The sequence below is a fragment of the Necator americanus genome, chromosome X (genome assembly GCF_031761385.1).
Source record: "Necator americanus strain Aroian chromosome X, whole genome shotgun sequence".
Lineage (NCBI taxonomy): Eukaryota > Metazoa > Nematoda > Chromadorea > Rhabditida > Ancylostomatidae > Necator > Necator americanus.
Genome location: NC_087376.1, coordinates 14,379,661 through 14,393,904, shown reverse-complemented (window position 1 = coordinate 14,393,904; position 14,244 = coordinate 14,379,661). Strand labels below are relative to the sequence as shown.

Below are 14,244 nucleotides of genomic sequence, written 5' to 3'. Positions count from 1 at the left end.
CTTGGCAGATGCACCAAGACTAAGGCGAAGTAGCTATTGAAGGACAACGCAGTACCCGTTTTCAAGAAAAGGCGACCAGCACAATGTCTCCGTGCAGATTTGGATGCCGAAATTGATCTGTTGGTTGCGAAATAAGTGATCTTACCAGTAGAGGATTCAGAGTGGACCACGCCTATCGTTGTAGTCAAGAAGAAAAGTGGGCAAATCCGCTTGTGCGGAGACTTCTCGACAGGATTGAACGATGCGCTGCAGTTGCACCACCACCAGTTGTCCACCGCGGAGGACTTGTTCACGAAGCTTCGGAGGACTGCTTTCCACGCAAATCGACTTCGCAGAAGCAATCTGCAGGTGGAAGTTGGAAAAGAATCGAAGCAAATGCTGACGATTAATACACAGAGGACTCTATCGCCACAATCGTCTACCTTTGGGCGTGAAGTCGGCACCTGCCATGTCCGAACAGATTATGGATTCACTTATCTGTGGACTGGAAGGCGTTGCTGCCTATCTAGATGACGTGATAGTCACAGGCCGCACACAAGAGGAGCATCGCCGTAACTTGGAAGCGCTGTTAGGAAGGACCCATGAATACGGCGTCCGCGTCCGATTGGAGAAGTGCAACTTTTTGATGCCTCAGATCTGTTATCTCGAATGCATCACAGACAAGGGCGGACGCCATCCTGACCCAGAGAAGATTGAGGTCATCCGTCAGATGTCAATATCGAAGAACATGGCAGAGGTTCGTTCGTTCCTTATTATGACCAACCACGATGGATCGTTGCAGTTGCGCGCACCGCTGGATGCTTTGTTGAAGAACTTTCCTTTCAGATGGAATGAGGAATACGAAGCAGCACTCAATCGCGCCAAGGAAGTGCTCGTTTCAAACCTGCTCCTGACACATTTTGATCCTAGCCTGGATATAATTGTCGCCGCCGATGCATCAGACTATGGAATCGGAGCAGTGATCCTGCATACAATGCCGAATGGGACCGAGAAGTCAACATGGCACGCAAGCTGAAGTCTCACCCCTGGAAAAGAACTACGGTCAGATCGAGAAAGAGGGACTTACCTTGATATTCCCTGTTTGGAAGTTCCACCGCTACATATATGGACGTCGATTCAAGCTCCTCACTGATCACAAGCCGTTGCTACATATTTTCGGACCAAAGAAAGTGATTCCCGTATACACGGCAAATCGACTGCAACGATGGAATTGGTATTTCCCGGATATGACTCTGATCTTGAATATCAGAAAACGACAGTGTTTATACAAGCTGATGTCTTGTCACGCCTGATCCCTCCTAGACCAACTCAGACAGAAAATGTTGTGATAGCCAAAAGTTAACAGGACATTCTTGCCGTTCAGAATGCTGCTGTGAAATCACTCCCCATGACCAGGAATGCTATTGAAGAAGAGTAGAGAAGAGACGAGAAGCTATCACAGGTCATATGGATGCTGCAGGAGACTGGAACATGGCCAAGCAAGCATAAAGAAGAAATCAGCAACTGGAATACTCCTAGACATGCACCGTCAGTGTAGAACGGCTGCCTGCATTTTGGTTACATAATCGTCGTGCGAACCTGACTTCAAGAAGCAGTTTCGAAGCAACTGCATGAAGGACATTCAGAAATGATCAGAATGAAGATGCTCGCCCGAGGATATGTGTACTGAACGAGCATCAACAAGGACATCGAAGATCGCCACTGCCGCAACTGTCAGGAAGCTGTGAATATACTAAGGAAGACAGTTCTTAAGGAAGTTTAGCTGTGTAGTTGCTTTGCCACGCGAAGCTTTGTAGTCGGTAGTACCAAATTTCAGCGAATATTTCCTCAAATTTGAGTAATTAAACCATAACACGATTATGAGATTAAAGAATAAGAGGATAAAGTTTCTGGCTTTAACCAATCCGCTTGGATACGCCCCCACGTTCACTTTGATTCAAAATTGTTTGAGGTTTGCGAACGTTTAACTGGCCTATACAATGACTTGAGGTGGCTAGCCGATGTGTCAAGTCAGTTTTTATCCTCTCAGACAAGTCTGGCACCAATTTATAAACCGCACGGATGAAAGGCTTCGTGAGCACTAGGGCGGATTCGAACCTCCGATCAATCGTGCAGGAAGCGGAACCTCTAACCGCACCACTACACCCGCCCTGACGAGATTACTACAACTAGTATGGATATGAATAAACACAAAGTTCGCAGACGATTCTGTGGCCCTTGATGCAAAAAAAAACACGGCCGAATTCGAATAAGAAAAACAGATGAAGAGTCAGAGGAAAAGCGCGGAGAGAGTGCAATGTCGATCCTCGGCTTATATACCGATCCGTTTTCTCATGATGTTTCGAAATCCTCGGTTCCCTTGCCGTGGGAACGTCAAAGTGGCCCGGGGAATATCGCGGAATTGCACTTCCGCGATATTCCCGGGGCCACTTTGACGGCGTCTACGAGTTCGAATCTAATTCATGGCGTCCTTTTATGCTAGCCTAATAGCAGAGAGGCGGGCCTGCGTGCGTTCACTGACCTCCGGCAAGTCGCACACTTCCGAATTGTGGCTAAACTTGTAGCAGTAGAAGCATCGTGTGTCGAACTTCCCACAGCTACGCTCTCCTGGACACTGCGTTCTCAAACACAACATGTACCAGGTGCATTCCAGGTGATAATTCGTTCTCCTAGAGCTGAAGATCTCAGTGCATGAGGCACTGAGATCTTCAGCTTCAGCAGGTAATGGCGTCCAAACGCAAGGCGGAAAAAACACATTGGTTTGTTCGTGCCCACGCAGGAGCCTTCCTTTATCGCACCTTCTAGTAGCACGTTCATCTTTCGTTCGTCTGGCACGTTGACTGTTGTTCCAGCTCGCAGATCATTAACACTATGTTATCCTTTTTCTGCATGGTGTTGTACAAGCTCGTCGCCTGCGTGTTCTTGTTCCAAGGGGTCCACCCCTCTTGGTTCCTCAAGGCTTTCTTTATCTTCGTCGTCATCCTCATCACCCTCTACTTCATCGGCTATCTCAATGAGGTCTGCTTCTTCTCGGAAAAACTCTTCCACGACTCCTCTGTTTCTGTCATGCGGCATCTCTTGCGAAGTGGCGCTGCTTTCTTCCGATGTCTGTTGCGACATTGTCGTGCCCCGGGTCCTCTCCGCGAAGGAGCAGCGGGCATCGGTGGTTCAGTGGTAGAATGCTCGCCTGCCACGCGGGCGGCCCGGGTTCGATTCCCGGCCGATGCACCATTGTCGTGGCCCTGCGCTGGGCTAGCCACCGGATGGCGGCCTAGCCCCTCCGAACCCTGCGGGCTCGATCCGAGGGTCCCTTCCTCCCTGCCCCGACTCCCCCTTTGGAGGCCTCAGGGCTGCCTCCTTGATCCCACGCCCCAATATATTTCTTAGGGTGCAATGCGGTTAAAAGGTTTTACGAATAGGGTTTATCTTTAAGACATCAATACACGACACGGCACGCACAAATATACACGACATAAGGTGGATCAATAGAGGGCCAGTCATGGCTAGATAGTTAAGTGGTTCTCGGCGGCAGATGGATCAAGGTTGCGGTTCGGACCCCGTGAGCAGCCAGCCAGGGATAGGGTTGTTGCGGTGGTGTGGTTGTGCGGCTATCGAACGAGGCGGAATATAACACGACGCAACACGACACCACGAATAATGCGGATAAGAGACTGGACCGAGATCGGGAGAGTGGCGAGAAGAAAACTGGAACTGGAACTCCGACTGCTCGGTGCCAGCCCTTATATATGGCGGCCGCGTGGGAACGCTACCGTAATACATTGCCATTGACAATGTTTCCCACGCGGCGCGCGAGAACTGCGGCCGGCTGTCTGGGAAAGTCGTGCCGGGTACGACAGACATGGTAGTGTTTTTCCTTTCCCTTTTTGCTTCGTTTCCTAGCTCGTTTCCGGCGCTTCTGGCTCGACTACTCGGAGCAGGGAGGTCGCTCTGTGTCCCTACTTCGTTTACAACCCTTGCATCTGAGTATCTTTTTCGATACACCGTATCGGCTCTCCCGTTTTGATCAGTGTCATGGCGGGAGCAAGTACAGTTTGCAAGCTGTGTAGTGTATCCAGAATCTCATTCTACTTCGCGAAGTATTCGGTGCTGAGTGCTTGGCTCAGCTCTTCTGGCGACATGTGGTGTCGAGGTATGGTGTCGACCGAGTGTTGAAAGGTTTGGAGAGCTGACATGCACTGATGCTCAAACTGGTCTTTGGTGTTGGCCTCCTCAAAGCTTCGCTGGTCGCGTTCACGTTGCACCCCCTCATGAAGTTCGTCCAGAGCGGTGAGCTCATTTTTGAACTTCGTTTCTAGAATTTCCTGGCACGGCACAATTGGCTCGAGGTTGTCGTCGTATGCGTCCTGCTGGATCAACTCGAGCTACATCGCAGGGAATACCCGCTCGAGCACGAATACGATGGGCGGTATCGCAAAAATTAGACGAAGTCGTGTCTGGATATTGATGAGTTCAACGCATAATTTGTCTCCCTTCAGGAGCAGTAGGTTGGTGTTGTCCAAGCGTTCCTTCGCAGTACTGTGAGCGTTCACAAGGCGGTAAATCCCAATGCTAAACTTACTGCGAGCATCAGAAAGAGAGTTAAGGTGACAACACAATGATATAAGATTATTATAAAGATCACGTGTGGATGGCAGATTAGCAAACGCCCTTTGGATGTCCTGGAGCACACGGTTCAGTCGTCGCACTTCTTTCGCTGGGTCATGCGTCTGCTGATTGTGGAGATTCTTCAAAGTCGATTGCAGTCACTGTTGAGATAAAAATAAGCAGATAGAATATTGCGTGCAGATAGAGATAATAACAATTTGCTACGTAATGTGCTTTTGGTTATTCTGTGGGTATAGGCGTTGGTAATCCGAAGGTTGCGATTTTTTTTCTATATATACTATGCTTGGACTATGGAGCAAATGTACAGGCGGTTTGAGGACTAAACTAAGGTCATATATGGCATTGAAGTTCCTTGGTGGGGGGTATGTTGCCGGCGATTTGTGTGACGGAATACGCATTGTACATAGTTCACGGTAGCCCTCATAATAGAGCGGAGAACTCTTTTTGCCGCGTGCCACGACGCTGAATTGTAGATAATGTATAGGCGGATCTTGTGATTCCAGAGGAAGAAATATCCGAAAATGATTGCTGTTAGAAGTACGGCAAGCGTGATAAGTGTGAGGTGCATTTCCTCGTGCAGGCAGTGCATAAGGTCTTGAATGAGTTGCCACTGATATTGCTTTTGTTGCGGGGATGAGCATTGTGCTTAGCGTGAGTATCATAAGGTTGATTGAGGACTTCACTGTAGAATTCACTCGTGCCGGTCCGCTTCCATTTTCTCTCTAGTCTACCTTCTTCTTCGGGCGTAGGTCATACCTCTGGTGATGTACTCGATCGGCTTCTGCGCGCAGATTCTCAGGTTGGTGCTGGTCGTCTGCGTCATTTGCATTATTCAGCTCCAGTGGGATGACAAGGTTTATTGGACGTCGTGTTTTTCGACCATTAGGAGTCTGAAGCTCTGCTTCTTTGACCATTCCTGTGGCTGATGGCATGAGGTCTATTATCCTTCCCAATTTCCATACGTTTCGAGGTATCACTGCGTCAGCAATTAGAACGACTGTTCCAATTGACGGGAGTTTGGGAGTGGTACGTTTGTTTTTGATGTGCAGTTTATGGGACTCTCGCAGACTTGTCAAATGCTGCTGACTCCATATACTCCAAAAACGTTCGGTGAGTTGATGACTGCTTTTCAGAGCGTCTTCTGCTTGCTGGCGGTTCTTCAGCAGTCCAGCTTCACCAGGAAGAAAATAACTGGCGTCCTCTTCATCCGCCCTGATCAACTCAAAGGGATAGCTGATGATTATATCAGGTTGTATGAAGTCAGTTGGGCGCGATATTGGGTTTTCGTCCCACTCTTGGTAAGTGAGTGGACGCGTATTAAGACAACCCTCTATTTCCACAAGAAGAGTTTGCAACACTTCCTGTGTTGGCACGGTTCGCTGCATGACATGCGTAATCGTCTTCCACACAATTCCTTTAGTTGCCACTAACTGAACGAATGACACGTCATTTATCGCAGGTAATATTGCATCCCGAAGGGTTTGTTCTCCGAGTAAGAAGTAAGAATTTCGGTCAGTTGTCGGACATCACACTTGCAGGTACTCCTTGTCGCGCATAGAATCGGCGCAAAGCCAGTAGTGGCTGATTTGTGCTCATGTCCGGAACTAAGTCGAGATGGATCAACTTTGTTGTGGTGCGAGTTAGAATGATTCCGTAGACCTTCACTGTTTCATCGTCTCTTTTTGCTAAAAGCGGACCAAAATAATCAATTCCAATGTGTTCAAACGATTGCGTTATTCGAACCCGTCGTTAAGGAGATCATCCATATCTAGATATCGGAATGGAAAGTTGTTTAGCTTTTGGCAAGGAACACCGTGCGTGCCATTTGCCTTAATTTGGGAATCGAAAACTGCTCTCCTGCGCGACCATTGTATGCGCTATTGTGCAGTGGAGCGGCGAGTGCGCATGTTCCACAGAGCTAGCTTTGTTTTTGTAGCGATGATGTAGCGATACTGGGCACTGACGAGAAGATTTTTCAAGACGTCAGTGGCAGCGAAGATCGGGGAACAAGGAGGCAGCGTGTTCATCTTTTTTCAGCTTCAGTTGCTTCAGAACTTTTTGCTGAGGTGGTGGTAGGTGAACCTGTTGATGATTACGGATAAGAACCCGTAGTGCATTTTCCATTTCTGTAACTGTTACAGACGGTAGTGTTTCTGTGAGGGGTAACTCAGACACGGTCTGTTCGATTCGCTGTGGCAGCTGTGGATTTGTTCGGCTAGTCAGTCGTGCTATAAATGGCAGAGCGTATACGACGACCCGTTGACTGACCGTTTGCTTATTCGTTTCCAGTCCAGCAGATCCATTACTTTGTCACGGATTTGTGTTGAAAAAATATGGACTTCCTTATTCTCATGATTGGTGTATTCGTCAAAAGCATTAGGGTCTCTTTCTTTGGGTCCTTCTTTTGTAACATGAAGGTAAAATGTGACCAGCCAGCAACTGAATAGTGTGCGTGGGTATTCTAGTCCAGTCCACCAAAGGTGATGTTAGAGACTTTCCTGGGTAAGTCCTTTTGTACCAGCATCAGCCGAATTATCCTTCGTGTTAATGTATCCGAAGCGGATTATCACTTCTTCGTCTGCTAAGGCACCAATGATTTTATGGATCTCCTTAAGACGGTTGCAAACAAGTACCCCTGGGCTGGTATTGCTAGGGGGCTATGCAAGCCAGCTGGCGCTATTTGGGAACCGGAAAAGATTGTGACCGAAGGAAGGGGCTGTTGCAGACGTGAGTGTGAGTGTTTCATAGCCTGATATACTGACCAAGTAAGGCGCACCGCCATGGTTATGGCGTTCATCTCCAATTTCGGCATGGTCATGCTGGTTGTTATGGAGGGAAGTTTACATTTTGCCACCACCAGTGTGGAATTATTGGTATTGTACAGGTATGCACATGTTGACATGGCCATCTCACTGGTATCGCAAAGATTGCCAAATTGAACTCCTTGGAATGTGGAACAAAGTTCCTTGGAAAAGCGCGTCGGAATCCTGAGATGTCCTGAAGGATGATGTGCTATTGTTGTTCAAGATGGGGTGAGAGAATCTCATCCCACGGCAAGTTTTCTTTCCACAGAGATTGTTGAAAGTGTTTTGCTCGAGTAAGCAATGGAACGAGCCAGCCGAGAGGGTCGTAATGGAAGCAATGTGGCGTGCAACTGTCTTATTGATGGCTACAGGTGAAGGTGGAACGGTACAACTGATACTGAGATAGTCTTTCTCTGCATCCCATGTTCATGAAAATTTAAATTTCATGAAAATTAGTTCATTTTTGCTGATACTCCTGACGATTTAAGGTCAAAAGAGCTACAGCCCTTTTGACCTTAAATCGTCAGGAGTATCAGCAAAAATGAACAAATTGTCGACGCAGAGATGGGGATGCCTTCAATCCAAATGTGACACGCGTAAATCAATACGTGACGAGGTTGCCTTTATAAATAAGTAAGTTCGTGTCTCGTACCCACAAGAATCTTGTAGCATCTCGATTTAGTTCGTGCAGACGCACTTGAAGGAATGTTTTCTCAACATCTGCTATGGCTACAAAGGGAGACATCCGGGAACGAATCATCATGGCGTAAATTTCTGGTAATACCAACGGTCCTTGATGGAGAATGTCACTGAGTGATGGACATTCCTTGTAATGGGATGATGTATCAAACACTATTCGTAGTTTCCTTGTTTCTTTTTGAGGCGTAACAACGGGTTGGTGTGGAATGCAGTATAGGATTGCGCCTTGCCGTGGTTGGTCGTTTGGAATTTCCTCTACAATGATGATTATCCTTGTATGGCAGTCGTACATAGTAGCCATCGTCGCGGCGTCCTATGGTGTCGTTGAAAAACTTGGTTACTTGTTCATTAACGACAGCCTTTTCCTCTTGCTTTGTCCACGTGAATTCGCAAATCCCTGCCGAGTCCAAGGTTCAGTATTTGTCCCAACGCGTCACTTCATCGTTTTCATCTGCTACGTCGTTCATCATTGCCACCACGTTGATGTGGGTCTCACGTCATGATAGATCTCCTTTTGTCCTACGTCGCTTTTCCGTAAGCAAGTAGCCCAACTTAGAAGGAATTAACTGAAGACCTGATGGGATGTTTGGACCAGATTTGCTTCGGCAACTCGAAATGTGCTGGGTTACGTCACTGTTTTCCGAGTGGGAGTTGATGGCGTCCTATTTGATGCTGCAGTGTGGACCGGAGTCTTTTGTCTTTCACAAGCTACGCCTGGACTTGGTGAATCGGCTGTTACGCGTTGGGGGCAAAGTGTGATGATGACGTTTCTCTGGACATAGCTGGCATTCTTTTGCTTCAACACTGTGTAGCGAAGTGCCCTTCGCGTGCGCAATTTAGAGCTCTGTTGTGCTGTTGCAAGAAGGAGCGGCGTTCGGAAATTCGTGGATACTTTAGACTTGCTACAGCTCAGTGTTGCGATGATCTGCAAAATATGCTGGACATCCGTAGTTGGGTTAATGGTTTGATCTTCGTTGCGGTCCTTCTCGTATCTTCATTACAATCCTGATAGTTCTTGTCTTCAACCACTTCGTTGATTTGTTCTTCTGTTGTAAGAAGATTGTCAGATTTTGGAAAAAAATAATTCCATTTTCCAGTCGCTATCTTGCTTGCTCGAGGACTTTGCGTTGAAGAGCTGGCGTGAATTTTGCAAGGATTTTATGTGTAGAATACCTACCGTCAAGAGAAATATGTAGGTCTTGCAACTGGATAACGATAGGAATAAGATTTTCCAAAAGACGTCGCTGAGTCGATCTGTTCTCCGCTTTTGACGTTTCCAAGCAGGTGTGCAACTGGGTTATTATTTTCGACTCGTCTTATATATTTGGCTTTCAGTAGCGCTATGGCATGATCGTGGTTATCTCCTGTAACAGGATATCGGCGTATGAGTTCGCGTGCATCTCCTCGAAGGGAGTTAACGAGATAGTTGAACTTGTGCGACTTTGTGAGCGGTTGGCTGTGAACATTTGCCTTGAAGAGCGCCCAGAAATTATTGAAATCCAGTAACTTTCCAGTAAAAATAGGTATTGGGATCGCAGGTAGCGTTGCTGGCGTAACTGCTATCCTTTCCTGGTGTGAGGTATGCTGCTGTTGGATTTCAAATTGAACTGCCAATGTTTGGGCGTCCTCAATAAACGTTTCTGTTAATTCTAATTTCCTCTCTTACTTCATCGACCCCTCTGGCAAAGTTTGACGTATACTGTGGTGGTCGTTCTTTGTGCGCTTCTACGAGGCTAGCTAGTTGATTGCTGTATCGGGTGAGTAACCGTTTGTAAACGTTTAGCGGTAGCGGGTAGCGCCATTGCGCGTATACAATAAACTATCCGACGCGAAGTTACGAAATTCGTGCAGTTCCAAGAATAAGAGTGCAATAATTATCAAATGAAACCGATAATGTGAAAAACGATGAAGACAGAAGGAAATGAATCGGCGTCAAAATTTCGGCAAAATCTCAATGATTTTGCAAGATATCCAAATTTGTGCGAAGATTTGTTGTCGTGCCAAGAGGCTGGAGTTTTCCAAAATGGTGAAGAATAAGCAGGAGTAAATGTCCAAGTTGAGGCGACTCGAATCATGACTCATGACATGGTCGAATCCTGACTTCGAATGATTATCGTACCTTTAGTCCAAGTCGAATCCCCGATGCACCATAAGGAAGTTTAGCTGTGTAGTTGCCTTGCCACGCAGGACTTTGCAGTCGGTAGCCAAATTTCAGCGAACATTTATTTCCTCAAACTTGGGTAATTAAACTATAACACATTTAACGATTACGAGACTACAACTAAAATATGGATACGAATAAGCACAAAGAACCTTTAACGCAGAAAAAAAAAACGGCCGAATACGAGTAAGAAAAACAAAAGAAGAGAGTCAGAGGAAAAGCGCGAAGAGAGTGCAATGTCGATCCTCGTCTTATACACTGCTCCGCTTTCTCATGATTTTCGAAAACCTCGGTTCCCCTGCCGTGGGAAAATCATGAGAAAGCTCGGCTTTCCTTTTCCTTCTAGTCGCGCTTCCGCGACAGTTCTCAATTCCTGAACTACTGAGAAGAAATCGTTCCACAGAATTCATATCGACCACTGAATAGTAGAATGTACCTTGTGGTAGTCGATGCGTTTTCGATGTGGTCATAAGTCTTCGAGATATCGTCATCGTCAATCACTGCAGCGTTGAGAAGACTCAGCATATTGTTCGCACGATTCGGAAATTCCGAGATGATCGTATCAGACAACGGTACGCAGTTTACAGCGAAGGAGTTCCAGGAATTTTGCGACCAGCAGGGATTCGAGCACGTTCCATCTTCGCCGTTCCACAGTCAAACGGTCAAGTAGAACGCTTTGTGGACATCTTGAAAAGAACCCTTCGAAAGCTTAAGGAGGGAGGGACGTCGGAGAAACTTGCAGGATTTCTGTAGTGCTATCGACGAACACCATGCGCGTCAACGCCACGACGTCCTTCTCCAGCAGAGGTGTTCCTAGTGAGGACGTCGTTGACGCTGCAGAAGGAATCAGCTAAAGAAGAAGGAACGTGCAATGTGGAAATGGAAGAACAGTTCAATCGTCATCATGAAGCACGGAAGAGATCGTACCACAAAGAAAAACTCGTGTGGGTGCGTGGCTATAGCCCGGGACATGAGAAATGGATTCCTGCTCGTGTGAAGAATCGCCATGAACGAGCCGTGTACGACGAAAGACGATTTGTGGAGAAGAAATGCGAACCAGATGCATGGAGAAAAGCAGCCGAGAGTTAGCTGCGATAAGATCGAAGCTTCCAACGTGCCGTTCACCCAAGACCGACGGTACCATGATATGGCAAGGACAATGTCGAGGATCAAGCACCAACCACTGTGCCGCTGACAACGACACGACCAGCTCGACAATGTCGATGGCAAGCTGATCCGAGGATGAAGACATAAGCGGTATGTTTGTGTTTGTTATGTTAGTTCATGTTCTCGCGTATATACTGTGCTATTGCATCTTCACTGCTCAGCCCAACAAAACAACAAATACACTGTTGCTTTTGTGACTGACTCGATCTGACTTGATCTTACTGTTAGGCATAGCTTCTATTGATTTGCTTCAGCTGTCATCCGGTCCTATTTTAACATACTGTATTTACGCTACGCAAATATTTACATACAATTTTATAGCTCTACAGTGGCAACAGACCAAACAGACAGAATCTCTATCCACGCTGGAGCTGAAAAGAATGGAAGTGAGAATCACACAAACATGTCATGATCCTTTCCCGGCTATTTGCATGTAATTTTAATGCTCGACTGTGAAATTGCACGGCTGAAGCTTGATGGCTGAAATTCCTTGCAAAACGGAAGAAATAACAGACGAGGAGATGCCCAATACTGAACGTTGGTTTGAATACTTATCGTTGATTGTTATCAACCAATAGTGCGCGACTGTCAGTTCAATATTGCCGTCTTGGGGACTTCCTGATCTTTTAAGACATTTTGATGTGGAACAGGAGAGTTTTTGATAAAATTCTAAAACCTTCTACGGATCCACTTTTTGGAAAAATGAAACATTCCTGGAAACCGAAAATCATGATTCTGAGTCATGTTATGTTATATATGTCATACATATATGTTGTTATACAGATATGTCCTCGTAAAACATGCTAAAAACTGGCGCTTTATATCAAATATGAGCTGAGTTGTTGCAGATGGTCCCAAGTTGTATACTTCTTCATTGTCGATCACAAAGCGGATTTCGGAAAGGTTTCTTCTTTGCAAGAAAAATGCACCGCCTTTCAAAAATCATGAATATATGGGCTGAATAGAAAGTTCTGCACCTATGAACTGAAAAAAAATCAAGTTTCTAGAAAAAGAGTTGTGGTATATTTCGATCTATAAGTATGTAATGGTGGCTGCGTTTTCAATTGAAAACCAAATAAGTCGATAGACGAACTACGGGCTGTCATCTCCTACTAGTGGTGACGAAAAAGCGGAACATATAGTTGACAAACAGCACACATTTGACTACATCACAATTTTTTCATAAATTTCGACGTCCTATTACTGAATTTTACTTCGACGGAGGAAAAAAAGAGAAGAAAGGAGTGTGAGAGAGTCATTTTCGAGGAGATTAGATCCTATCACAACGCAAGGCCCTACTACAGTGGTGCAGTAGAGACACTTTTGAGACCCGTTCAGAAGAAAGTTCACATTTCTATTACTAATCGCTTCCAAACGTATCACACATCTCAGAAGACCACGACTGCGACTCTTTCTTAGAGATTAAAGAAAACAAGCAGCAGAAGAATTTCAAAATTTGGAAAGCATAGCCAACAAATAAACTCTGGAACAAATGGAATGTTTACCTCACTGAAAAAATTATAGAACATTATTTCCAAACAGCCAAAATATTTTTGACAACTGATTTCACAGATAGGGAAACACTTCTGATTGAAGGGGAACTAATCCTGGAAGGATGCCAGTCGTAATATCATTGAAGTTATATACAATAACGAAACTTCGGTGAGATCTGCCCACGTATATTTATCAAAGAAAAAAAAAGAATCCACGAAATGATGGAACGACGAAAAGATGAGCACCAATCTTGCGAAGAAAACAGAAAATGTTCAGCTCGTACTTCAAAGACAGGCTTACGAAGTAATGAAAGAACACGAAACTCCTCACCAAACAGGTCCGCAAACGCTCATTGCTTTAATCAAAATCGCTTTTCTATCATAATCAGCTGGCTCTACGGCGCTTCAGCCATACGAGAGTCTTACATGCAGATTTCATTTAAATTACATTACCATTCGGTCATGTTAGCACATCTTCCAACATTTTATTCGCGTAAACTACATGAAACGCACGCGTAACACTCCAGGTTGACTGAATCGGCGCAGAAGCTGTCACGTTCCTCAACTAATACATTATCCTCCTCCTCCTCCCCCCTCCTAATCCACCTCCTTCTTCCTTCCACCGTTTCCTTCTTCTTCTCTTCTATTCGCTAGAAGAAGATTTAGAACCATGTTCTTCAATGCCCTGTACCCATCACTCTTCTGTATCTGCTCGAACAACATTCTGTGGCATACGTGATAGGCATTGTACACATGGAGCCCAGAAAAAAATATATGGAATAAACATGTGAACTCAATACTTTCTCCAAAAGTTACTGACGTATTCGCAATCTGCTCTGCTAAGACCCCAACTGATAGACTCTACGGTGTCTACAGCAACAACAGATAAAAATCAGTAAGCTCGACACAACTGAAAAGCGGACCAGTACCTCCGTGCAGGAGGTAACCTACAGTCTACACCCTATTCGAAGGCATTTGTTACCAGAATTTGGTCCGAATCGGCTTGAAGGGGACCTACCTACGGCGGGGGCGTACAATACTCCTGGGTATTAAAACACCGGAGCCTTTTATCCCGCAAGATATCTCCAACATCGAAAAAAAAAATAAATATAGAGTTGAATAGATGGTTCAATAAATACACATGAAATTAAAAGGGTGGTGGTCGTGTACAGATTGCTCCGCATTTCATCGTTGCTTCGACCTCTCAGACAAGCACCAGTTAAACTAGTAAATTCAGAGAAAAGTTCAACCACCGATAAAAAATTGTAAAGGAATGATGATAGTTACAGTTAAA

The 14,244-nt window shown here is 45.7% G+C and overlaps 6 protein-coding genes across 7 annotated transcripts; 2 read left to right on the top strand and 4 right to left on the bottom strand.

Moving 5' to 3' along the window:
* Positions 1-463: 463 nt before the first annotated feature.
* RB195_023065 (uncharacterized protein) lies at positions 464-1,015 on the top strand (the record flags this gene model as incomplete). Its single annotated transcript, XM_064210376.1, has 1 exon — positions 464-1,015. The coding sequence occupies one exon, from the start codon at positions 464-466 to the stop codon at positions 1,013-1,015; it is 552 nt and encodes a 183-aa protein (XP_064066257.1).
* A 1,859-nt stretch (positions 1,016-2,874) lies between these two features.
* Positions 2,875-3,120, bottom strand: RB195_023064 (uncharacterized protein; the record flags this gene model as incomplete). Its single annotated transcript, XM_064210375.1, has 1 exon — positions 2,875-3,120. The coding sequence occupies one exon, from the start codon at positions 3,118-3,120 to the stop codon at positions 2,875-2,877; it is 246 nt and encodes an 81-aa protein (XP_064066256.1).
* A 965-nt stretch (positions 3,121-4,085) lies between these two features.
* On the bottom strand, positions 4,086-10,815 carry RB195_023062 (uncharacterized protein; the record flags this gene model as incomplete). Of its 2 annotated transcripts, XM_064210372.1 has the most annotated exons (4): positions 4,086-4,367; positions 5,358-6,056; positions 9,796-9,877; positions 10,727-10,815. In XM_064210372.1, the coding sequence occupies 4 exons, from the start codon at positions 10,813-10,815 to the stop codon at positions 4,086-4,088; spliced, it is 1,152 nt and encodes a 383-aa protein (XP_064066253.1). The 2 variants fall into 2 exon arrangements, with proteins under 2 accessions (XP_064066253.1, XP_064066255.1); XM_064210373.1 differs by lacking the exons at positions 9,796-9,877; positions 10,727-10,815 and having other exon boundaries at positions 4,086-4,382; positions 5,358-6,011.
* On the bottom strand, positions 6,139-7,444 carry RB195_023063 (uncharacterized protein; the record flags this gene model as incomplete). Its single annotated transcript, XM_064210374.1, has 3 exons — positions 6,139-6,311; positions 7,145-7,235; positions 7,403-7,444. The coding sequence occupies 3 exons, from the start codon at positions 7,442-7,444 to the stop codon at positions 6,139-6,141; spliced, it is 306 nt and encodes a 101-aa protein (XP_064066254.1).
* A 28-nt stretch (positions 10,816-10,843) lies between the features above and the next one.
* Positions 10,844-11,379, top strand: RB195_023061 (uncharacterized protein; the record flags this gene model as incomplete). Its single annotated transcript, XM_064210371.1, has 2 exons — positions 10,844-10,951; positions 11,044-11,379. 2 exons carry the CDS (start codon positions 10,844-10,846, stop codon positions 11,377-11,379), a joined length of 444 nt encoding a protein of 147 aa, XP_064066252.1.
* RB195_023060 (uncharacterized protein) lies at positions 11,183-11,542 on the bottom strand (the record flags this gene model as incomplete). The annotated part of the gene is made up of 1 exon (XM_064210370.1): positions 11,183-11,542. One exon carries the CDS (start codon positions 11,540-11,542, stop codon positions 11,183-11,185), a length of 360 nt encoding a protein of 119 aa, XP_064066251.1.
* Positions 11,543-14,244: the final 2,702 nt, after the last annotated feature.